This window comes from Crassostrea angulata, chromosome 7 (genome assembly GCF_025612915.1).
Source record: "Crassostrea angulata isolate pt1a10 chromosome 7, ASM2561291v2, whole genome shotgun sequence".
NCBI classification, from domain to species: Eukaryota; Metazoa; Mollusca; class Bivalvia; order Ostreida; family Ostreidae; genus Magallana; species Magallana angulata.
The window spans coordinates 21758262-21784784 of NC_069117.1; the positions used below are offsets into that span (position 1 = coordinate 21758262).

Consider the following 26523-nt stretch of genomic DNA (forward strand, 5'->3'; position numbering starts at 1 on the left):
TGGTTTACGTGTAAACCTTCTGTACGGTATTTGTGTTACAGAATTTCCGACTCTTGCAAACGTTTTAAAAAAAAATCAGTGCTTATTTTTGTGTTTTATGCTGACATGAAGGTAGCTAGCATTTCAGAAAAAAACAACCCACATAAGCGAGTTATGTAACATAATTGTTCATCATTCCATATGATGTCTTTTTTTTTTTTTATATTTTTCTTATAAAACAAAGTGAAACTTATCTACTAATGTAATATAAAAATGCGCGGATCCAGAAAATTTCGGGGGGGGGGGTCGGATCTGACGGTTATTTGAGTTTGTCGGGGGGGGGGGGGGGGGGCATATTTTGGGTAATTTTATTCGTGTATTCGTACATAAACGTCGTTTTTATGACTTGTCTGTTCAAAACTGTATGAACTGTAATCGAACACTGACCTGGTGGATTCTATTGTATACAAGTCTGTGATTTTAGCGATAATGCATAACTTTTTTAAAGCATTTTTTAAAAATTTTCTACGGATAATCAGTATAATAAACATCGATAGGGGTTTTTCCATAACCGTGAGAAATTAATTACGGTTCGTTGTACGATTTTTTTTAAAATAGGCAATTTTAAAGCTTTTATTTGTGAAATCATAGTATTAACATTATAGATATAAAAAAAAACCACACGTTTAAATAAGTATTAAAAGTGGGGGGTTTTTTTTCTTTCTAAAAATCATATGTTACGGAGAAAGGGGGTCTTAGGCTACCCCCGGATCCAGTCCCCTCCCCCAGAACCGCCAATTACAGAACATTACAAAAAGGCGTTTATATAATTCAGGGTTAATACTCTAAAAGTACTTATCGTAGATCTCTTTTTAATTTAAAAGCAGCATTTATCAATATGAATTTATTTTATATACTAGTGTGCATGTAAATCAACAGAGGGGAAACATTTTTCGGAACACATTTGTCGTCTAATATAGGTTTTGGCTTTTAGAACAATCTGCCGTACTCAATACCGCCCTCGTATTTTTATCACCCCTAATATTATTTAATGATTCTGTTAATATCATATTGATCTTAAAGTAAATTCTTGAGTTGATTTTAATAAAGAGTACATTGTTAACCCAAGGAGTTTTCCTTGAAAAAAGTCATTACCAAAAGTTTTGGGCTAAAGATAATCAGCTGAACCCCAAAATTAATCATACCGGAAGTGCTGTTGCATTACTCTATCAAATTTCGCTTCATTTGGGACGGTGATAATATTTGCAGCTTCAGGGAGGAAATTTTCGTATGTATTGCTTGAATTGTTTAAATTTATAGAACTGCTAGAGGCTGTGTTGTCATTTACCATAATTCCTTTAGTTTTAGTTTATTTCTTGCTATCTGCAAGAATATTTATTAACCGGCTTGGTTGTTTATCATGTTGGCCTACCGCGCCCTACGCCATCATTGAAGGTGCCATCATTTGCAAATGATCTTATTCTATACAGACTTCTAAAAGCTATCACCGTTTGTAAAATAATTATTGAATGATTTTTAACTAAGTGTAAAGGTTTGTTGATACTTTTACGTGTAGAATATGTGTAATTTTGCTTTAAGGTAACTTAGACATGGTATGTCTGGTATTTGGGTATTTAAAATGCAAATGGGGCCCCTCATGGGTAATATGAGGTAAACCTTCGGGATTCAGGGTAAACATCTTTAAATCAATGTGATGTAAGGTTTAATTTAGTGAAAAATTGTCATGTTAATCAAGAAAGAACTGAATGAGTCCAATTTTTATTTATTTTCATCTGGTTTAGTTTGTTACACTACAGTAGTCGATTATAAATTAATACAAAGAATGTGTTGTTTTATTGACCACATTTGTTTTTTTTTTAAGTAAAACAGGTTTATTTGATATATATATTAATAACTTATTATATCATAGAAACAAGTCACACAATATTGAGTTGTAAGAAGAATATTTGTGAAATAAATAACATGTTGATTGTTAACAGGACAAGTGAGCCGTGAAAATTATTATATTGATGTATGAATTAATTAATTTGAAAAAAATACCAATTCCCAATATTATCATAAGAGAACATTTTGTAAGAAAACGAGAGTTGATATGTTTCTCTGTGGCATTTTTATTTGGTACTCTGCTGCATTCCACTGTGTGCTTTCCCAAGATGTGTTCCTGTATGTGATTAGCATTTCAGCAAAAGATCAATACTCCCTGTCTGAGTGAGATAACTTGTTGCTACTGGTTACAGCCTGCTGAATCAATTGTTGGCATTCATCCCATACAGCCCCTGATTTATTGAGTGTATCTTGATGGGAGTGTTGCTGATGTAGGAAGGCTCTTCAGGGGGCTAGTCTAGCAGGCATCTGCTGAAACAGCAGGCAGAGCTAATTAGTGTGATAGAACAAAGATAATTATCAAGAATGTACACTCAAAGCAATCTTAATTATTAGGCAAATAGCATAGTAAATTCAGGACGCTCATGCAAGCAGATGGAATATTAAGAGAGCTAGTAATTATTACTCTTGATTTTTTTTTCTTAGATCTTCTAATAAATTATTAATCTGACAACAGTTTAACATCTCAAAATGGAAGTGGTTCATGAAAAGCCTGATAAGACTATTTTGCAAAATTACAGGTTTAAATTAGAAACCTCATTATTTCATATAATTACGTAAAATGTAATTAAGTGTATACTATTGCTATTGATAGAACTGCATGCATACTTCATGCAGTAGAAATTGAATCAATGGGATACTAGTACATTGGTATTCTTTTGCCTCAAGAAATAAATTGAATATGAATTGACTGCAAATCTCCAAGGCTTGGTCCTAGTCAGCAAAGATTGTTTTTTATTCACACTTCTATCCTGACTTGGATGTAATATGCATGATGTAGGGAGTAAAACTGAAAGAGGAATGAACTTTTCAGCTTGAGGATAATGGATTTTGCAAACTAATACTACATCAGCACACAGTTATTGATCTTCCTGATTTTTAGTGAAGGTATCGCTAAAAGAAATCGCAAGAAAACACGTAAATGTTTCCCGATGACAGACAGCTGACAGATCTATAGCAACATTGGTATTTAAAAAACATGAAGAAAAACTGTAGCCGTAGGATACCGCGTCTCGTTGACATCCATTTGTATTTTAAAAATGGAAAAGATGGAATATACATGTGATCCTTGTGTAGATTGCTAGAATTCATGCAAGGTTGTCAACTTGATTTCTTTATAAACTATAAACAGATATATTAAATCGAAAAAAGTGCGAGGATTGGATTTGAAACATTCACCTCTTTTTTATGAGTGTGTTACTTTGATAATATGATAATGTTTTGTTAAGCTAAAACCAGTCAGTGAGCTTTTGTGTTAATAAAGGGCTCAATCGAGTGTTGCTTCCCTTCGTGCTATATGTGTCGTCCCTAGTCTAACATTCGGACAGCAGTTCATTAAAAATATCTGTTTTGGGGGTTAATACTTTGGAGTTTCTTCCGTGGTCCCCCTGCCTGGCAGTTATTTATTGCCATAGAGTTCCTTCTCTTTGTGAAAAATTGTGGTCTTCAGCCTAACATTATAATCCTGATGCTCATTCATTGAGGGCAACGCCGCACAGCCCAGATCTTGACTCTTATTCTACAAGTGTACAAGTACTTGGCAATTGCTGCCCTTTGTGCTGACGGTGAGACCCCCAGCCTGATGCTTAGATGCCCGTTCTTTGAGGACCACCCTGAACTGTTTCTGTTATGGTTATGCCTATTACTGGTGTCTTACTTGATCTACTACGGCTTTTACTGTCTAATTCTTTATCTGTTGGACGTGATACAGAGGGTTGTTGGTGAGTCCTCTGATTCCTGTCACCAAAGCTAGCTGTAGGCTTATTTTGAAATTCTGTTTTGAATTTTGAAAATCTGTTTTGAATCCAAGTATTTTTAAAAGGTTTATGTGGTAATAACAACATTTACAACATTGAAGTATTAACAAGTAATGATCAGTATTAAAGTAATAAAAAAACAACTTTTTTTATGTAAACCAATTACAAGTAGTTTAATACCAATTTGATAGATAATTTGAAAAAACTACTAGTATTCAATTATTCAAATTATGTATCAAATTGGTACTTTTATCAGTACTCGATTTGGAGACGCCATAACCAGCGGAAAAAATACAGACCAAAAAAAGACACAGAGTTTCTGTGATCAATAGCTTGAAGATTTTTTGAATCATTACAATTGTTCTGTCGACTTGATCAATAGTGGTTAAGTGTTTCCTGTGCTTCAGACAGTCACAGTGAATACAATTTTTACAAATGTTTTATGTACATCCTGTCTAACTCCTGAGGCTGCCTAAGAAATATCAAATGATTCCATGATAAGTGTTCAATGAATATAGATCAGATTTCTTGCAATGGTGGTTAGTAATGTAAATCATCGCATTCAAATGAGTGTGCTTGGCAAAAGTTTTGCTGTAAGGAAAATTGAATCATGATGGCTATCATTTGTTTGATTTTGAGTTATTTAAGCTCCAGTTATTGCTATCTTCATGTTTAGTTAAATGTCAAAGAACTTTTCAACAATGTTGCAGGCAGATAAGAGGAAGGGAAACATTTTCCGTTAATTAAAACAACTGAGACACCCCCTCCTGCTTTCATCTCTCTTGTATGAATTGACTTTTATATTTATTACCTGTGCGTTATTTTCATGTTTATTCAGTATTGATTCAATACTGATAATTTTGATCCCATTTTTTTCCAGCTTGGGTTGAGTCAACTTTTTTGTAAAACAACTATTTTTTCATGAATCACAGATTGACATATACATCCTTTGGTGATGCAAGTTTATTCATACATGTAATGGAGCATCGATTTGAGTGTTATGTTTTGATTACAGTAAGACGAGGACAAGATGACAGAGGTTCAGCCTCGAGAGATTAAGATCCTCGAGACTGCGGAGGACATCCAGAAGAGGAGAGAGGAGGTCCTTGATCGGTACTCCAACTTCAAGCAGACATGTCAGGACAGGCGTCGTAAACTCGAGGACTCGAGGAGGTACCAGTACTTCAAGCGAGATGCAGATGAGTTGGAGAGCTGGATCTATGAAAAGCTGCAAACAGCATCTGATGAGAGCTACAAAGACCCTACCAATCTACAGGTTAGATCAGGAGGCCATCTATTTTAACAAATGATGCTTGTTTTGATATAATGTTACCTGTATATGAAAAGATGCTTTTAAATGAAATATTATGTAATAAAAGAAATGTATTATTAATTTATAGAATAAAAAGATTGTCAATGAATTGGTGAATGGTTTCCATTGAAGATAACATTGGTTGTCAGTTGATTTCTTTTGTGATTGATTTTCTATATATTATTAGGCTAAGATTCAGAAACACCAGGCCTTTGAGGCAGAGGTTGCTGCCCATGCTAACGCCATTGTGGTATTGGACAACACTGGAACTGAAATGATCAACCAGGAGCACTTTGCTTCTGCCACCATCAGGGAACGCCTGGATGAGCTGCACCGCCTGTGGGAGCTATTGCTGTCCAAGCTGAGAGAGAAGGGCCTGAAGCTGAAACATGCCCTAAAACTTGTCCAGTTCATGAGGGAGTGTGATGAGGTGATGTTCTGGATCAATGATAAGGAGGCGTTTGTGACCTCCGAGGAGTTTGGTCAGGATCTGGAACACGTGGAGGTCCTGCAGAAGAAGTTTGATGAATTCCAGAAGGCAAGTTGCTTGTTTCACTGGCAAAAATTAGTGAGAATCTATTATATGAAGAACTTAAGATAAAAGATAATTGATATTGAGTTTTACAACATTGTTATTTATCTCTTTTGAACAGGATTTACAAAATCATGAAGACAGAGTAACTGAAGTGAACACATTGGCAGAACAGCTGATTGAGGATGAACATCCAGAGGAGGCCACAATAAGACAAAGACAAAGTGTAAGCTTATAACTTACTGAAACAATTCAAATGTATAAGAGATTGATAAGAATGTAGAAACTTTTTAATTAGAATTAAAGGTTTAACAGACATTTAATTGCTTTCATTTTTAGGAAATCAATGAAGCTTGGGAGAGATTGAAGAATTTGTCTCTGCTGAGACAAGAGAGATTGTTTGGAGCTCATGAAATCCAAAGATTTAACAGGTACATTAGCTGCAGAATAGATTTGAAATGCTGTATGTTTTTTTTTTAGTTTTGCGAACGCAGTTAATTTGTAAAAATCAGTAATAAACATTGTGTTGTCATATAAACAGGGATGCTGATGAAACTATTGCCTGGATCATGGAGAAGGATGCCATCTTGTCCTCGGATGATTTTGGCAGAGATTTGGCCAGCGTTCAGGCCTTGCAGCGTAAACATGAAGGAGTTGAGAGAGATCTAGCTGCATTGGAGGAAAAGGTCTGTCCTTGATCTTCTTTGATTAAAAAGTTCAAAATCTAAATATTCATTTCATGTGATGGAATTTTTTTTTTTACAATTACATCAAATGGCAGAAATAACTACTCTTAAAATACTTATTCTAATCATGATTTATATTTTTCAAAGGTCCATGCACTTAGCAAAGAGGCAGAGAGATTGGAAGACATTCACAAAGAACAAGCCCCACAGATCAATGCTAAGCAGACAGAGATTGTAGATAACTGGGAGAAGCTGAAGAACAAGGGCGCCGACAGGAAAGCTCGCCTGGACGACTCCTACTATCTCCACCGTTTCTTGGCCGACTTCCGTGACCTAGTGTCTTGGGTGCAGGACATGAAGAACATCATCTCCGCTGATGACCTGGCCAAGGATGTAGCCGGAGCTGAAGCTCTGGTAGACAGGCACAATGAACATAAGGTAAGCTGTGTCATTTCAAGATTGTAGGGAGCCATGCAAATTTAGATATATTTTAGTTTTATTTTCTTGAGATTTAAAACATTCAACCAGTTTGCATTTATAGAGTTCATAAGAAATAAAATGTAGAATGACTAGAATTTGACTGGTTTGATATGATGATTACAGGGCGAGATTGATGCCAGAGAAGACAGCTTTAAAGCCACTGACCAAGCTGGACAGAGGCTAGTTAACGCTAACCATTATGCTGCTGATGAGGTCAGAGAAAAGGTAAGACTCCATTTAACCACCATGTAGTCAGAAATAAATAATATTAAACCTTTCAATAGAGATAATTTCAAAACAGGCTTGATAGGTAATATGAGGTTAAAGTAGTACAGCAAAATGATATTTTCTTCTTCAGCTGGTAACCCTGTCCAAGGAAAGGTCCAGCCTGATTGAGTTGTGGGAGGAGAGGAAAATTCTGTATGAGCAGTGTATGGACTTACAGCTCTTCTACAGAGATATGGAACATGCTGATGCTTGGATGACCAAACAAGAGGTAAGTCAAAGATCTCACCTTTATCTGTTTATTTTGTTTGTTTGTTTGTTTGTTTATTGTCAATTATTCTATTTAAATTTTAGTTATGTATCTGATTGATTGATTTATTGTTTGTCTTTTGCAGGCTTTCTTGGCAAATACAGATCTTGGAGACTCTTTGGATGGTGTTGAAGCACTGATCAAGAAACATGAAGACTTTGAGAAATCTTTAGCAGCTCAAGAGGAGAAGATCAAGATGTTGGATGACTTTGCCACAAAGCTAATAGAGAGTGAACACTATGCCTACGATGATGTTGCTGTCAAGAGAGACCAACTGCTGGAGAGAAGGAATGTCCTGTATGAAGCCTCGGCCAATCGCAGACAGCTTCTGGAGGAGTCCTACAAGTACCAGACTTTCGAGAGAGACTGTGACGAGACCAAGAGCTGGATCAATGAAAAGCTCAAGACTGCTTCTGATGAAAGTTATCTGGTGTGTAATTGTTCCGTAAAAAAAAATAAGTAAAACACAGCAGTTGTAAAATGGCAAGTAGCAATGCACCACTTCATGTAAGATATGAGAAATGTCAACTTGTCCAAAGGCTAAACAGCTTTTATAACATGAGCTTGCTTATAATGTGTTCAATTTTTCCTTATCAGGACCCTACCAATCTTCAGACTAAAGTCCAGAAACACCAGAATTTTGAGGCTGAGCTTGATGCCAATAAGAATCGTATAGAGACCATCCAGCAGACTGGAGAGCAACTCATAGAGGAGAAACATTATGCATCAGAAACCATCAGGTAAAAAGTTTGTGTATGACTCAGTTATATAGGCCTTTTTATTTTGAGAAAATATGTTAATGAACATTTGGATTTAAGTACATGTCATTGCATTGTTAGGCCAAAACCTATATTTTATCCAAGGGTAAAATTCTTTAAAAAAATTTGTGCTTTTAGTTTTGGCAGTTTTGGCAAATAAATAATTGTACAACAAAAATTTATTTTATGATTTAACTTTATCTTACTTTTACAGAGAAAGAGTAGAAGAAATTGTCAAGCTGTGGAATACCCTTCTGACTCAGACAGATAGAAAAGGTAGGAGCATGAATGATACATGTATACAGATATTCTTCGCTTGTCTTTACTCTCGCTTTACTATAACATGAATGGATATGTATCTACTCGATATGATATTGGTCACAGATTATAACTCCTAAACTGCGTTTATTATGGTCCTGAGGATTTCTTTTGTAGGAAACAAATTGAAGGAAGCCAGTCAACAACAGCAGTTCAACCGTAACATTGAGGACATCGAGGTGTGGCTGGGTGAGATTGAGGGCCAGCTCATGTCAGAGGATTACGGAAAGGTAAGTCCACGCTTGTGTTCTGTGGCACTTATCTGGTAGACTAGAATTCAATGTTGTAAAATATTTGGTTAAAGTTCATTGTATAAGTCCTCAACAGGTAATATAGGATTGATAATCCACTTAGAAATCAATTGACTTTTTAGTTTGTATATTGTACAGTTGAAAATTTATTTTGCAACAAGATAGATTAATCCAATTGTTTCATTCACAGCATGAAAATTTTATTTTTCATATCTTTTGTTTTATTTTCTGTTTGGTTATTTCACAATCTAATTTTTTTGTGCTCGGCTTAGCCACTACATCGACATGTAAGTTGTTTAGCACTGTTTATTTTGCAGTGTTTGTGCCATCGCTAGGAATTTGTATGGGAAATTTACAATGTCTTTTTGTGTCGAAAATTTCTGTTCTTTTCTCCTTTTAGAATAATTCACCTTTGATTTAAATTTGATGAAAGTATTTATATACATAAATAACAGCTCAATGGAAAATTTCCACATAATGTGAAAGCTAGTTAATATTTACAGGGGAAAAAAAATCAGTGTTTATTTCCCATATTATTAGTTATAGCTGATTCCATTTCTTTAAAAAAAATCATCTTTGCTTTATATTTGTGTATTTGTTCAACTGATTCCATTTTTAGTCACATCACCGTGTGTTGCACATCACCTCATTATCACATACATGCATAAACACAAAGCCAGGGACATTTTGGAAGGGTTATTGTCCTGAGAAGATGGCATCATATTACATTTGTACAATTTCATGTTTTCATTTTCTGTTAACCGATTTTTGTGGAAATGCTTTTGACAGAGCTGCTTTACATATATCTAGAAAGCTGTATACATACTATTTGTAACCAGAAATTTAGACTTTCTCCATTGGGAATTCAGTAAAAGATAGAACTGGGCACGGTGTTCAAATGTGCTGGTACCCACTGTCTGCATCTAGGAGAGGATGAGTGGACTGGAAGTTTAGCATAGGATTGAAGGATTATTATTCAGATTAGCACTTGTATTCTGTCTATTTGATATAAGCTTGATGTGTAACCATCACTGCACACTTTTTATTCGGAGTTGGTACACACTGATATATATATTGTGTGTTTAAATTGGCTTAAACATTTAATTAGAAAAGATATGCACCAATACTTTTTCCTTTGAGAAATGAAAAGAAAACCTGAAATATTGTATTATTTACATGTCTAATGAATAATAAATATTCTCATGTAGTACACATATTAACACAAGTATAAATGTAGTTCAGCATTATGCTTCATATTAACAAGATATGTAAATTCATGTAATCAATGATAAATGCATATACAGTAAAAATTGTATACACGTATACATGCCTAGCAGATTAATTTTGTGATACTGATGGATTTTATGTTTTTATGCAGGACCTGACCAGTGTACAAAATCTGCAGAAGAAACATGCCCTGTTGGAGGCAGATGTTGCCGCCCATCAGGTGAGGCCCCGCCCACTTCATGTTTTAGCATGCTACTTCAGTATTAATTTAGTGTAATACATAATTGACATTATTATGACTTGTCATTCACTAGCTTTGTTCAGTACAGTTATTATTTCTTGTTTCCAGTGAATTCTCATTGATAGATTTATCCCAGTTTTAAAGATTTTTAATGGCATTGAGTAACCATACTCAAGTTCAGTCAACAATCATATGTGGGCTAAACTGTAAATCTACCTTTTTAATCATTTTCTAAATACAGAGTACAACATATTAGTAATTTTGGTCAAACATATTCCTGTATTATAGTAAAGGCAGCATACTGAAATGTTTGAATAGTTAAGATTTTACATGTATATGTTGCCCTGGATCTTCTCTTACAGAATAGTAAACCTTGCCATGTAGTAAGTTCTACCACACATTAGAGTAGACCTTTTTCATGGCATTAAACTGTGATCACTAAGTCGACAGATGTCTACATGAATAACAATCTGCATGGTGTCACAGTTATTTTTGTTTGCAGAATTTATGTTTTTAAGAACCCCATATTCATAAAATTGACAGATTTCGAAAGAAAAAAAATGTGTTTTGTGCATGGAAAAAAAAACCACTTAAATTAATTATGTACATATACATCATAAATGTGATACTGACCTGATAAATATTTTTTTAAACAGTTAACAATTTAAAATTTTGTTTAAAAATTTTTCTAAAATAACTGACAATATTTTTTTCTTTCCTTTAGGTTATTTTTGTTTGATTTTAAAGTTGTTTTTTTTTTTTAACTAATTTATTAAATCTAATAGGGTTTTTCTCCAAACATCATTTTGACATTTTCCATGCCCTAAAACCTGATCTGAGTTAATGAAAAGATTAAAAAATAAAATGTATGGTTACATTGTTATGAAAGAAACAATACAAATGGAAACATTAGAGAAAACCATTTTAAATGTTGTTCCTTAATTTTCAGGACCGCATAGAAAGTATTGGCATCCAGGCAGACCAGTTTGTCAACTCTGGCCATTTTGATGCCGACAACATTAAAACCAAACAAGAACAAGTTGTCCAAAGATATGATGCTTTACTGGTAAAACATTATCTCTATTAAAATACTTTTGCCATATTGGCTCAGTCAACACTCATGCAGTGCAAAATAAAGACCAATCGATTAAAAGCTTAAATGAGAAGTACAAATTCTTTTGAAATGTACTTGCAAGTACATATATATGTGTTTTTGACTTGAGAAACATGATTTTGTGATACAGGATCCAATGGAGGCCCGTAAGCAGAAGCTGGCAGATGCCCTGAAGCTCCAACAGTTCCTGAGGGATGTAGAAGATGAGGAAGACTGGATCAGGGAGAAAGAACCCATCGCCTCCTCTACCAACAGAGGTTGGTGATGAATTAACTGTATCTCTGTGTGGAATAAGTTTATGTGACATGTAGTGCTGATTCCGTTGTTACACAGAAGTTACAATATAAGAATTAAGATTTTTTTTGTGCTCTTTACTGAAACATCACAAATGTTAATGAATTCTTAATATATTATAGGTCGAGATCTTATTGGCGTTCAAAACTTGATGAAGAAGCACCAAGCTTTGCAGGCAGAAATTGCTGGACATGAATCTCGAATCAAAAATGTCTGTACCCATGGCAACAAAATGACTGACGATGGACATTTTGCCAGTGAAGAGATCCAACAGAAGATTGAAGAGCTCCAAGATAGATGGAAGCAACTTAAGGTAAAAATAATGCACTTAAAAAGTGCCTTCATTATTTACATGTGAACCCATGACTATGAACATTTTATATCTTTTTTTTTTTTGCATTTATTTTTAAAACTAAAAATTTTATTGGAATGAAGAGATTTCTCACACTATTCGAATCCAGTATAAAGAAATGGCTGTAACTTTATTTTCTGTTCCTTCAGGACAAAGCTATGCAGAGAAAGCAGGACTTGGAGGACTCTCTCCAGGCCCAGCAGTACTTTGCTGATGCCAATGAGGCAGAATCATGGATGAAGGAGAAGGAACCAATAGCTGCTAACACTGACTATGGAAAGGACGAGGACTCCGCTGAGGTGGGTTGTCAGAAAATTAATTAAGAGAGGGAAAGGAGATTTAAGTCTTGTTTATTGTTTATTTTTGTGATTTATGATTGCATAAAGTTAATTTCTATTTACCCGTGTTTCTCTAAGGTACAATTAACTTTAACCTTTTGACAAAATGACTTTACATGCATAATCTAAATTGGACATTTGATAAGATGTGTGCAAGTTCATAGAGTTTGTTCTAAGAAGATTAATTTTATTTCTGCTACTGATAATGTTTTTGATGTCATTGTTGTAATCACTTGTTTGGTTCTTGCAGGCCCTGCTTAAGAAGCATGATGCATTTATGTCTGATTTGGAGGCATATGGAACTGTCATTGAAGGATTGCAGGAACAAGCTCAGGCATGCAAGGTAAACATCCCTATCCATACAACAAAATCATGTTTTATTTTCAGTAACGTATTTGTTAAAAAATATATCAGCTTGAATTTCTTGTTTCACATAAAACATTCTATTTATGAAAAAAAATTGCAATTCTGTGTTAGTAATTGTTTGGTTGTGAATTACAGCAACAAGAGGCCCCAGTTGTAGATGACCTTGGGACAGAGAAGGTCATGGCCCTATATGACTACAGTGAGAAATCACCCAGAGAAGTCTCCATGAAGAAGGGGGATGTCCTGACCCTGCTCAATAGTACCAACAAGGTGAATACATACATGCACCTATTTCTCCTATATATCAGGGAGTTATGTGTCTTACATGATTCATCTGTATATTTTATTTTAATCATTAAAATTGTTGTAAATATTTCATTTGCAAAACATGAACTGTATACAAAAATGTGAATTAGTTGTGTAATAATATATGGATAGAAAAACTGAGTTAACATAAGAGACCCCCAATATTTCCAGGATTGGTGGAAAGTAGAAGTGAATGACAGACAAGGCTTTGTGCCAGCAGCCTACGTCAAGAAGTTGGATCCCAGTCTGTCAGCAAGCCGCAGTAACTTGATGGATGAGTTCACCATCTCAGTGCGACAGAACCAGATAGAAACACAGTATGTACTTCAGCTTTGTGTCATCTGCATGATTGTCAAGTATTTGCTCTGTTTTATAATGTACATGTACAGGTGTTCCTACATGCAGCTGTTTTATTTCAGATTAGTGCCTAGAGATCTTAACAATAATGTGAATTACATAATTGTAATCAACCTCATTTTATCTTAATTTGAATTCCAATGGATACTTTTAGTTGCAAAAAATTCCTTCCCTTGAAAAATATTAAAGTTGTTAGTTTTAGATCCCTGCTTTCAATTTGCTGTATATATTTCAAAACCCCTGCAATTTTGTTTCAGAGAAAAAATAGAAATGATGTGAGTGTAGTAAATTAGCCCTTTTCCTCTTTTATGACATTTTAACTGTCACAATCTATAAATCCAACACCTTTTATATTATTTTGTTATGAAGGAGTTCCATTTTATACAAACTATGTCATTACAAACCATGTACTCCACACTGCCATTTGACATTTTTATCAAGAACAATCATCACTGTATGCGTCCATGCCTTGTGTACGTGTTTTTTTGTGCATTGTGACCCCCACCACACTTTAATTGATGGCCCTGTCTGCTTTCTTCCACATGATTCAAGCTTTTCCACCACAGCTTTGTGACTATGTGCCATTCATTAAGTTATGCTTGTGTGCATACATATTCTTGCTTGTTTATTTTCATGTTTACTTGTATTGTCATCTGTTATCAGTGTATGGTGTATATTTATTTGTGCACTTGCTGTCATATTTTAAATTGTAATATACAGTACAAATTACATTTACTCTGTCTGAATAATCCCATACTCCACTATCTATATAATTGTCTCTGCTGTTTAACCGGTTTTTAAGACATTTTACACATTTACATGTATGTCTAGAGATCATCAAGTTTGATGTTAGATGAGTCCATATCTTCTCCATTACTAATACATGTACTCATTATGACATATTCATGGATATACATAAAACAATATTCACATTTTCTATCAAAGTTCTCTGCTTTTAATGTGATCTAGCTGTAAATTTTGATGTTCATTGTATTCACGTTTCTGAATTATATGTTTCTTAAATTACCTGAACACGGTACACATCAATCCATGGATTGACTCTTGTTTCAGTGAACGATTGGAGCCATTGTAAGTGTTCATTGAAGGTCGTCCCTCTGCCGACCACTATGGAGGTCATGCTGCTTGTTTGTGTCTTTATTTCATGTGTACATCAATTTATTCATGTTCTGGGTTGTTTACAGTGTACAATCTATCTCTTAGTTCTGACTTCAACTATTACCGATGATATGTTACTTTTTACTTTCCCTCCAGGTCCAAATTTCCACTATGGAAATTCATGACATTGACTTTTAATATGGATCAAAATCTCTTCTTTGGTATTTTTCTACTTGTATTGAGATGTCATGGGCATGACGACTGTTCTTTACTTCAAACCTATCATAGATCCTGCTTAAAAATGTTTAATATGAGGATTTTTTATCAGCCATATATAAGATTTCATGATTAAATTTTAATATTAGATTGATTTAAAAGTGTTCCAACTATTTTTCTCATAAAATTAGAACAAATCTATTTCATGGTTTAAATAGTTTTAGCTTCGAGTCTCATAAGTTTAACATGTCTTTCATGTATGGCCTCAGTCTGTATCTTTCAGATATATGCTAATTTCTGTAAGAATCAATATTGGTTTCTACATTTCTTATGTACTTTTCCTAGAGATACAAAATGACTTACTTCTAAATAACTATATTTCTACACTTACTATTTGTATTATGTTTCATGCTCTGCTTAATGTTACATTAGAGTAACAAATCTCTACGAGATACACATGTATTATTTATCAGTCCAATGTTCTTGAGGAGTGATTTTGTAATGTTTGATTTCAACAGGTATGCCAACCTTCTGGACTTGGGTAACCAGCGCCGTGAGAAGCTGACCGAGTCGTGTAAGGCGTACCAGCTGGTGAGGGAGGCCGCGGAGCTCGCCTCGTGGATCACCGAGAAGGAGAACATGATGGTGGGAGAGGAAGTTGGCGAGGATCTCGAACAGGTGGAGGAAATGCAAAAGAAGTTCGACGACTTCCAGAAGGTATGAGGCTGTGAAAGCTATGAATGGACTGTACATTTCTGAATGTGTATGTATGGTTCCTGATTTTATAATTTTTGTTTCTTTAATCAGGACCTCAAGGCCAACGAGGCTCGTCTCCAGGAGTTGAACTCCATTGCAGATAGATTGACAGCCATGGGACGCACCGAAGCTGCTGAAAAGATCAGAGAGCAAATTGCTGTAAGTTCAAAAGTTTCTAAGACGAGGAAACCTGCCTAACTCGCACACCTATTCTTCATATCAATAAATATTTTCTGATTGTTACTTGAATTTCAAGAAATCTGTAATTTTATTTTGAATCCATCTGATCTGACAACCAGTCCATATCAGCAGAAAACTCCCCACCCAAAGAATGTCAGATTCTCAAGGTTTCACTCTATTAACTTGAATTTGATTGGTTTTTTTATAGACCCTTAACAACAGATGGGAGAATCTTCAAGCAGTGACAGCAACAAGAGCTGAATCCCTGGGCAGTGCTCATGAAGTCCAGAGATTCCATAGGTAATGCTGCTTTTTCAGCAAATAGTTTGTTTTACATTGACTGATATGAAATGGGGAATATTATTTATATTCATTCTCATGAAATTTAACGAACTTGATTTGAGTAATTTCCATTTTATTTTCAAAAATACTTAATGATAAAGAACAGAGATACAGAATATGAACAATTATCTTTAAAACCAAAGTACATGTTCATATTTCAGTCATGTGTGATTGGAAAAAAGGGATAAACTGTTACACAAGGATTTTTATATGGTCAAGGCTATTGAAATTCATTTTTTAACACATGTATAAAGTATTTTACCATCTCTCTTTTTGTTTGTTAATAGGGATGTTGATGAGACTAAGGATTGGATTGATGAGAAGGATGAAGCTTTGAACAGTGACAATTTCGGCCATGATCTGGCTAGTGTACAGGCTTTACAGCGTAAGCATGATGCCATCGAACGCGATCTGTCAGCTCTTGGAGAAAAGGTTCGTGACTTGGATGAGGCAGCCAAGCGTTTGATGCAAACTCATCCTGATCAAGCCGAGCAGATTTATGAACATCAGCGAGACATCAACGAGCAGTGGAACACTTTGACACAAAAGGTTTGTTTTGATACTTATGTTTAAGGAAATTCGGGATACATGATGCATTCAAGAATCTTTCAAATGAAATTTGAGTCTTACAGCATCTGTTCATGTTGTGGATATGTTGTTTAATTTTATTTAACAAATGTATCTCTTCTCTTTTGTACTTAGGCTGATGCTAGAAAAGCCAAGCTCTTGGATAGCTATGACCTACAGAGATTCTTAAGTGACTACAGGTAAGATTCCAATGGTTGTGAAAGTATTCAACATAAAAGTATTTAGTATGTCAACTAGAAAGTGAAAGTACTCAACAAGTCATCAATGTGTAGGATACAACTCTGGCTCACTCATGTTTTCTCCCTCTTGTATAGAGACCTAACTTCCTGGATCAACAGCATGATGACCCTGGTGTCGTCTGATGAGCTGGCCAAGGACGTGACAGGGGCCGAGGCCCTTCTGGAGAGACATCAGGTCAGTCATGCATGGCTGTCAATCAGCTTCTCGGCTTGTGTACTCGTCAACATTTATTTTACTTCGCTATATTATGCGCTTTTATTTTTAAGTATTCATTGATAATTTGAAAACTTATAAAAATTTCAATTTTTTAATTGTATATCATCTGCTTCAATTATATTCATGTTAATACTTGATGATAAAATATGATTTCATCAATTACATACTTTGTATGTACTTTCAATATTCTGTAAAATGAAAGAAAAAAAAGAAAGAAAAAAAAATTATAATAATGTTGAAAAGGTAAAGGTATTAAATTCTTTGTTCACACTTAGTATAGTTCCTGGCTTGTAGTAGAGTATTTAGCTTTGCTTTCTTTTGTTTGGTCAAGTTGTGTGTTTTGTTTGAAGTTTCTCTCAAGTAAGATTGATAGACTTCAGAAATCTTTGAAGGATTTCTCTCTGTTTCTTTTCTTTTGAACCTTTAATGTTTTTAACAGTAGATTATCTTAATAAAGTTTTCCTAAAGAAGTAGTGCGAGTGTGTGTGTTCAAACATTGAAACTCTTTTCATCATGTATCTTTACTCCAGTTCTATAAGTTCAAAATTCAGAGTATTGTAGGTTAGCATTTTCATGTTACTGACAAAACTTGTTTGGTTTAACTGTAGTTAGGTTTGGTGATTCTAAGATGTCACCAGTAAGCCTTGTAGAGTTGTCTGCCCCATGCTCTCGATATTGTCAAATGTGGTGTCTTGTTCCATGTGCAATGAAACGGCTAGCGGCAGCTTTGAAGTATGGCTGAATCTCTTTTCAGTTCAATTCATATTATTCAGAGAAATCTGTCGAACTATTATTTAGCTTTTATTGTAATCATATGCGCAGGCAATTATTTCAGAAACACTAATACTTCCCTGAACAGAAATCCCCAAATCTTAAAAACAAATCCCAATCTTAATTAAAGGGTGATCAGAACAAATGGCAAGGCTTGCTTCTGACATTACAGGCGGTTGAAATGGGCGCTATAGAGAGTTACTCCCCTTTACAGATGTTTAGCTCAGAGATTGTAAGTCACTATGGCATCACCCAGCTCCCAGGCGAGGAGGAGGGGCTACCCGAGGACGAGGTGACAAACGCACGTGATTGGCTAGATCAGATGTTGTCATGGTGCACATCAAAAACAAATATCAACTGTTTTGGGGTTTTCAATATAGATGGGAGATGAAGGCTTGGAATGTGGGGTGAGGGGAAAGAATTATAAAGAATTCTTCATCTCTGATCTATTTTTATCCCCTCCTGCATCGTGGATTTCATTTATCAGATTGTCCGAGATGGAATGCTGAATTCCCCATAGACCCAACTAATATTTTATTTGAGTTTTTTTTTTTTCAGAGGCTAACTGCATCAAGTTCGAGTGTGGCCTGTCATTAACAATAATTGTAGGAAGATATAGGCATTGACAGTTTGTAGATAACACATTTGTCTAGTGCATCAAATCATAAAAATGAGGTTTTTTAATGTAAAAAAAAAATGACTTGGGTAATAGTTTGAGAGATGAATGTGGGTTTTGAAAATGTGTGTGCAGTATGAATTGTGATGTACCCCACCCAAGGTTAACTTGCATATGTATCCAGCACAACTATGAAGTATGATTGTTGTTATTGCACAGATACATGTTTATTGTAGAATACCCTGGCACAATAGGACATCTAAATACATGTACTTGCATAAGTGTTACCTGGTACATTAAAAATAAATATAACAAACACACCCTCTAATGGTGATTTTTATTTGTAATGTGGTGCATATTTGTAAAGTCTCGAAAAGCTTTCATGACTAAATAAGCTTTAGTAGATTCAACAGTCAGCATGACATACAATTAACACAGATTTTGTTAATCATAGATAGTCTGCCCTCTCTGCCAGTTTTTGACACTTGTTTGTCGTGAGGGTATGAATCCCCCCAGCATGGTTTTGAAGCCTGACCTAAGCATCATGGAAAATAATTTTTAAACAAGCAAGACTTGTCATTTTAGAAAAAGTAACTTTTGAAAAATACAATGTACATAAATATTTCACCATCCTATGCCAAAAAAAGTATGAATATTTCACAATCCCAGGCCAGTAATTATTAACATTTTTAACAATTTTAATTTATCAGTGGACGTTTTGTTCTTTATTATTCATGTTGGGTTTTGTGTGTTTTTTTATGTAAGCATGAATATGCTTATAAGTATAAACTCTGTATACTAATATAGAATGTGGCTTAGAATCCTGCTGTATTTATAGGAACACCGAACAGAGATCGATGCCCGCTCCGGTACATTCCAAGCCTTTGAAGTGTTCGGACAGAACCTTCTGCAGAATGAGCACTATGCCAGTCCGGATGTTAGAAACAAATTGGAAGAGTTGGCGAAAGCCAGAGAAGAGCTAGAACAGTAAGCAAAAGTTCCTCTTACAATTTCTTTCTCTTTTACATCAATAAAAGTCTAAATGTAATACAGTTTGTGTTCATTCTCTGATGATTTGGTGACCATTTCAGAGCCTGGATTGCCAGGAGAATGAAGCTGGACCAGTGCCTGGAGTTGCAGCTGTTCTACCGTGACTGTGAACAGGCCGAGAGCTGGATGCAGTCTCGCGAAGCCTTCCTGTCAGGTGACCAAGTGGACGGAGACAATGTAGAATCACTGATCAAGAAACACGAGGACTTTGATAGAGCTATTAGTAGTCAGGTATGTAGTCCGGGCTATGAATGAATGTAGCAGTAGTTAATGTAATCTCAGTATTACATGTATAATTAAAATATCCTTAAGGTTCCTGAGCAAATGCTCTTGCATACTATACAAGGCACACTTTTGAAATTAATCAGAAGTCTTGCGCAAATAAAATTGGTGTGCAATATAATGCTACTTTTATCTGGATATTGTCACTGAAATTGTTTTTCTATCTCGTGAACTTTAAAATGGAATACTTGATGCTATTCTCCCCTTTTTATTTACAGCAAGAGAAGATTCAGGCCCTGCAATCCTTCGCTGACCTGCTGATCAATGGAGAGCACTATGACAGTGATGCCATTCAGGACAAGCGGGATCAGGTCCTTGACCGCTGGTCCAAGCTGAAGGAGGCCCTCATAGACAACAGGTCCAAACTGGGGGAGGCCCAGACCCTTCAGCAGTTCTCCAGAGATGCCGATGAAATGGAAAACTGGCTCCAAGAGAAGCTGCAGATAGCTATGGATGAGTCCTACAAAGATCCTACCAATATCCAGGTAAGTTACCTCCGTACATTTTAAACTAGGCTTAGAATGATTGATCTGCTGAGAATAAGCTTAAAAATCATTAAAATACAAATAGTTACATGTATTTTTATGTAAACTGCAGAACTCTTTGAGCTACGTACTACATGCATGTATTACATTTATGGATTGAGACTCATTTGAACCATTTCTTTCATTGTTTCTCACATTATTATCCAGAGTAAACACCAGAAACACCAGGCTTTTGAGGCTGAGCTGGCAGCTAATGCTGACCGTCTGCAGGCCCTGCTAGCCACAGGACAGACACTGATTGATCAGAAGCAGTGTGCTGGGTCAGAGGATGCCGTACAGGCAAGACTGGAGAGCCTGGCCTCCCAGTGGGAGACCCTGGTGGCTAAGTCTGCCGAGAAGAGTGACAAACTGAAGGAGGCGAACCGCCAGCAGACCTACAACGCTGGGGTCAAGGACATGGAGTTCTGGCTGGGAGAGGTACACTGATTCTACTCTCAAATAGTCATTTCTAGAATTCAGTTTGCTGTAAAATAGTAGGTTATAACTATGAATTTGATTTTTTGGTGTAGGTTGAACAAATGCTTTCCTCAGAGGAGTATGGAAAGGACCTTGCTTCTGTACAAAACCTGTTGAAGAAGCACCAACTATTAGAGGCTGATATTTCAGCCCATGAGGTTAGTGAAAAATGTTTTTACAAATGTTTTTACAAATGCATAAGTGTGTTGTAATAAAAAAGTTCCATACAGTACAGGACATATGTTTGAATGTTACAGGATAGAATAAAAGACCTGAATGCACAGGCTGATCAGTTTGTGGATGCCCAGGTCTGGGATGCTGAGAGCATTGAAGTGAGGAAGAGGACTATTAATGAGAGATATGACAAGTAAGGAATGCAAACTATTTTCTTTTATTGTATGCAGCGTTTTACCTTTTTTAAAGCAGTAAAGGTTTTCTTGAATAGAAACATTGATACCTATCACAAACTTCTTGTAGGATCAAAGAGTTGGCCATTCAGCGTCGCACAAGATTAAATGAAGCCAACAAGATGCACCAGTTCCTGAGGGACATTGATGACGAGGAAGCATGGATTAAGTATGTTTTACATCTCATTCATATACAGTATGCATGTATTTAATGTATGATTTTGCATGTAATAATGAATTGATGACTGTTGACTTTTTCAGGGAGAAGAAGCTGTTAGTGGGATCTGATGACTATGGTAGAGAACTGACCAGTGTCCAGAACCTGAGGAAGAAACACAAGAGGCTGGAGGCTGAACTCACCACCCACGAACCAGCCATACAGGTATGTGCAGTGTCTACACCATGTTCCGTCTGTACTGTTACATGTATATGCTAATTCGTTCTATCTTTGGCCATACATTTTTCATTGATATTAGTATTTGAGTAATATGGAGATGTCTTTTCTGTAATTTATAGGCTGTACAAGAGGCTGGTGCTAAGCTGATTGAGGACTCGGACATCAACACTGCTGATATCACAGACAGATTGAAACAGTTGGCTGATAGCTGGGAGGAACTCAAAGAAATGACAGCCAACAGGTATAAAGGCTTTGGAATTGATCTGTTATATGTATTAAAAAAACTAATTTCAAAGAATTATTTCTTTTAAAAACTTGTGTCATTATTAATGATGTTTAATTAAGTTGAGTTAAAAACATTCAATGCTTCATAAACCTGTACTTGTTTGTAGGTATGTTTATTGGCATAAAACTTTCATAGGCAAATTAAGAGTTTTGGAAAACTGATTGTAAGGATAAGTATCTGTGCTGTATTACAGAGGACAGAAACTAGAGGAGTCCTATGCTTACCAAGTATTCAGCGCCAATGTAGAGGAGGAAGAGGCATGGATTTCTGAGAAGCAGCACCTGCTGAGTGGTGGAGATTACGGGGATACCATGGCTGCTGTACAGGGCCTGCTGAAGAAACACGAGGTGTTCGAGACCGATTTCCACATCCACAAGGAGAGGTGTAATGAGATCAAGAAAGAAGGCGAAAAACTGATTTCTGAGGTGAGATTTTCTGCTATTAAAGGTAGTTCAGATTGTTTTTAATGTTCTTTTATGTTAGAAAAGACTTGTTTATTTTCTAAAGAGGGAAAAATACTTTGTGAATTTAATACAAACGCTTATTCAAAGAATTTGCTAAATTCTATATTTCATTGCTATAGTACACAGTTACTGTAATTCCTCTGTGTTCTTCAGGGAAATCATAACAAAGACAACATTGAGCAAAGAATCCGAGGTCTCCAGGAGAAGCTGGAGGCTCTGAATGAGGCGGCCAAGAGAAGACAGGACGGCCTGGTGGATAATTCCGCCTTCCTTCAGTTCCTGTGGAAGACCGACGTAGTGGAGAGTTGGATCGCAGACAAAGAGACTCAAGTCCGCTCTGACGATTATGGGCGAGATCTTTCATCCGTTCAAACCCTGCTTACTAAGCAGGTAAATTATTTCATAAAAGATATTGTGAATAATGTTGAACTTTATCAAAAATATGAACTTGAACAATTTTGTTGAGAAATTTAATTGCTATATCGTTTATGTTTATTGTCAATATTTGTAGGAAACTTTCGATGCTGGTCTCCAAGCTTTTGAAAAAGAAGGAATCCAGACCATCACTTCCCTGAAAGATCAGCTGATCCAGGCTCAACATGCCCAGACCCCAGCTATCCAGAAACGTTACAATGATGTCATGGAGCGCTGGCAGAAACTTCTGAATGACTCCGAGGGTAGAAAACAGCGTCTGCTGCGCCTTCAAGACAAATACAGACAGATTGAAGATCTGTACTTGACTTTCGCTAAGAAGGCATCAGCATTTAACAGCTGGTTTGAAAACGCTGAAGAAGATTTGACTGACACTGTCAGGTGTAACTCAGTAGAGGAGATCAAGGTTAGTCTCCACATGTCTACTCACTTGTTTTAAATGTGTGTATATATACATAAATTTCGCTGACAATAAGGATAAAATTTGGTTAAAAAAAAAGAAAAGAAAAAAGATTTGTGTGTATGTTCATGAGCCTATGTTTAGGCATGTATGAAGGCAATGATCTACCAGTAACTTTGCTGACTTTTACAGTATCTGAGGGAGAACCATGACCAGTTCAAGGCCTCGCTCAGTGCTGCCCAGGCTGATTTCAACCAGCTGGCAGCTCTTGACAAACAGATCCAGGGCTTCCAAGTGGGAACCAACCCTTACACCTGGTTCACCATGGAGGCTCTCGAGGACACCTGGAAAAACCTGCAAAGAATTATCAAGGTACGAACCTTAAATGCAATATTATGCATGCACTTTAGATATGAGTGGAGAAAGAACAATATCTTGCTCTATTAGATATGTTTTAGGAACATCATTTATTCTTAAGATTGTCCAACATGCCATAATGATAGTTTAATCAATTTTTTAAATGAACCAAACATTTAAACTTTTGAATCGTAACTGTTTTATGTAATTTTGCAGTTAGAGAATGAAGCATAAAATGAGTATTTTATTGACTTTGCCTATCTATGTAGGAGAGAGATGTAGAACTGAGCAGAGAACAGCAGAGACAAGAGGAGAATGATCAGCTGAGGAAACAATTCGCTCAGGCGGCCAATGCCTTCCACACCTGGCTCACCGAAACAAGGTCAGTACACACAGGTGCAGAGGAGGTGTTAATGATGGCAAGTCCTGTATGTAGATCGAAGTATATTACATGAAAATAAGCTGTCAAGTCATTGAAGTCATGTATAAGAATATTTACTCGATTCACTATTGAAGAACTTGTGTATAACAAATACTGTATTTTTCTTTCCATGTACCTGTTTATGCCTTGGTCACCATTTCACCACACAGAATGTGGCTATTGGAAGGGTTATTATCTCATTTATATTAGCATGGTTTGATTTGTCAAATGTGTGGATCCAAAAAGTTTCTCCCAGTTTATCAACATTAAAAAATAGAAGAAAAAAATGACCTGCTGAAATGTATTGTGTATTAACACGATGTTAAGATGAATGTTGCAATAACATGTGAAGTAGAAAAATAACAAATTTTGAAAGTCAAATATTAAAGCATGCTCTGTTTTATAGATCATTCAAATATGATTATTATAAAAGGTCATTAGTTGCAGTGAATGGCAATGTGATTATTATCGTGTTTTTCTAAATGCTGAAATTTTTTAGACTTGTGCTTGCAAAAAAGGTAAATTTCCATTCTGCATTGTTATTGAATGGTTTTACCTTTTAGGGTTACTTCTGGCATATAGGGTCAGATAAAGAGAAAATTGCTCTCTTGTGTGCCATAGTTTTACATTTACTAACAAACGGAATGCAAATGCAATGCTAAAGTCACAAACACTTAGAACAACTGAAGGAGGATATATGAATTATGCATACATGTAAATTCTGTACCAGTAATATGTTTTGAGTATATTTCTTCGGATTGGCAATAATGAAAATCAGACCGTAAAACACAGAATTTTTATGTTTTACAGAGCTGCTATGATGGAAGGTTCTGGTACATTGGAAGATCAGCTTGAAGCCACCAAGGTAATTTATTCAACCAGTATTATGTTATTTGGAAATGCGCCTTCAGAGTTACTCTAATTAAGTTGGAGAATAAAATGTTCATTTTGATTTTTTGTAGCAAAAAGCTGCGGAAGTGAGATCCCAGAAAGGTCAGCTTAAGAAGATTGAGGACCTTGGAGCTGCCATGGAGGAGAGGCTTATTCTAGACAACAGGTGAGCACTGAATTTGTTAATTGTTCAGTCCATGATTTCAGTCATCACTGTAGTACTGTCTTCTTGCTTATCCTGAAACAGTTACTATGCAAGTTTACATAGTTTTCGGGTTTTTTTCTACATTATAGGTAACTTTTTCTATATAAGTATTATCACCTGAATGCTATTCTTGACTAAACATTAACATTTGTTGCCTGATTTCAGATACACAGAGCATAGCACAGTTGGGCTAGCGCAGCAGTGGGATCAGCTGGATCAGTTAGGAATGAGGATGCAGCACAATCTGGAGCAACAGATCCAGGCCAGGAACCGTAGTGGTGTATCCGAGGATGCTCTCAGAGAATTCTCCATGATGTTCAAGTAAGTATAAAAAGTCATTCAATCCTATGAAAAAATATGAAACATAGATAATATACAAATTTCCTCAATACTTACAAATTGATGTTGTCTCGTTGCTGGTTTGTGGATGAAAAGTTTGAAGTAACAGACATGATTTTGTTCACACAGGCACTTTGACAAGGACAAGTCTGGTAAGCTGGATCATCAAGAGTTCAAGTCCTGTCTGCGAGCCCTGGGGTACGACTTGCCAGTAGTGGAGGAGGGACAGGTGGACCCAGAGTTCCAGGCCATCCTGGACATGGTGGATCCAAACAGGTAATTGATCTTTATAAACCTGTAAAGGGTTTCTCATCCTAGGGACAGTTCCTAATCTGTGCACCAATGTAAAGCATAGAAAATGCAGAGTTGAACATTGATGTGGATAGTCTTGTAATACATGTACTTCACTTTATATTTCACAGAGATGGACACGTTTCATTACAAGAATATATGGCCTTCATGATCAGCAGAGAAACAGAAAATGTTCAGTCTAGTTCTGATGTAGAACAAGCCTTTAGAGCCCTGACGTCTGGAGACAAACCATATATCACTGCACAGGAATTATACGCGGTATGTCATTTCACATTTTATTAACGGCAAAAAATTACAATGCATTGTGTCATAAGTTAAAGTGTAAATTGGGGAGTTGATGATATAATTTTAATGTAAATTTGTCTTTGTAGAATCTTACCAAGGAGCAGGCGGACTACTGCATAGCCAGGATGAGACCATATATAGACAAGTCAGGACGACCAGTTCCTGATAGTTACGACTTCGTAGACTTTACTCAGTCCATGTTTATCAACTAAAGCAACAAAAACTTTTAAGAATCTTTACAACCTTAAGCTTGAACAATTGTTGGTGGCATTAAGATGACTTACTTTTTCTTGCTTTGGATGTGTAGCTTTTCTGTTATGGACCTTGAATCTCTTCCATAAAACTACAAACCTTTATGCTTTACAACTTTCTTAGATGTAAACGGAGTAGATTTAATAAAGAGTTTTTAATATTAAGATGTTGAGTTCTCTTTTCAGGCATTTTCTAATTTAAATGTAATTTTGAAGTCTACAGTCGTGCTAAACAACAACTGCTTTCTTGAGGGACTGCTTCCAAAAGTTATTAGCCATTACATGTATTTGTCTTGTCATTTTGGTATTTGCTATTTGCTATTGTAAACGTATGGTTTTGTACAAGAGAAGACCAACTACACCTAAGTGAACATA

At 35.9% G+C, this 26523-nt stretch overlaps 1 protein-coding gene across 13 annotated transcripts; it reads left to right on the top strand.

Moving 5' to 3' along the window:
- Window positions 1-1122: 1122 nt before the first annotated feature.
- On the top strand, window positions 1123-26313 carry LOC128191889 (spectrin alpha chain-like). Of its 13 annotated transcripts, none has more exons than XM_052864243.1 (52): window positions 1123-1267; window positions 4876-5136; window positions 5360-5710; window positions 5826-5930; window positions 6044-6135; window positions 6246-6390; window positions 6538-6828; window positions 6994-7095; window positions 7229-7366; window positions 7491-7835; window positions 8003-8145; window positions 8378-8439; window positions 8599-8711; window positions 9005-9019; window positions 10111-10179; window positions 11150-11266; window positions 11445-11571; window positions 11731-11921; window positions 12110-12259; window positions 12549-12641; window positions 12800-12934; window positions 13142-13287; window positions 13585-13602; window positions 14399-14416; window positions 15178-15376; window positions 15467-15574; window positions 15804-15895; window positions 16225-16486; window positions 16640-16704; window positions 16840-16939; window positions 17925-18044; window positions 19207-19355; window positions 19460-19649; window positions 19919-20185; window positions 20393-20662; window positions 20755-20859; window positions 20959-21068; window positions 21179-21277; window positions 21370-21490; window positions 21625-21746; window positions 21985-22216; window positions 22409-22645; window positions 22767-23093; window positions 23280-23459; window positions 23714-23826; window positions 24036-24053; window positions 24676-24730; window positions 24828-24922; window positions 25127-25282; window positions 25430-25576; window positions 25723-25870; window positions 25984-26313. In XM_052864243.1, the coding sequence occupies exons 2-52, from the start codon at window positions 4891-4893 to the stop codon at window positions 26107-26109; spliced, it is 7425 nt and encodes a 2474-aa protein (XP_052720203.1). In that variant the 5' UTR covers window positions 1123-1267; window positions 4876-4890; the 3' UTR covers window positions 26110-26313. The 13 variants fall into 13 exon arrangements, with proteins under 13 accessions (XP_052720203.1, XP_052720208.1, XP_052720205.1 ...); XM_052864248.1 differs by having other exon boundaries at window positions 17967-18044; XM_052864245.1 differs by lacking the exon at window positions 24036-24053.
- Window positions 26314-26523: the final 210 nt, after the last annotated feature.

Coding starts and splice junctions, on each gene's coding strand:
- LOC128191889 (XM_052864243.1), top strand. CDS start 4,891: ATGACAGAGGTTCAGCCTCGAGAGATTAAGATCCTCGAGACTGCGGAG. Junction 12,260..12,548: donor AGGACGAGGACTCCGCTGAG/GTGGGTTGTCAG, acceptor TGGTTCTTGCAG/GCCCTGCTTAAGAAGCATGA. Junction 22,217..22,408: donor GCGAAAAACTGATTTCTGAG/GTGAGATTTTCT, acceptor TGTGTTCTTCAG/GGAAATCATAACAAAGACAA.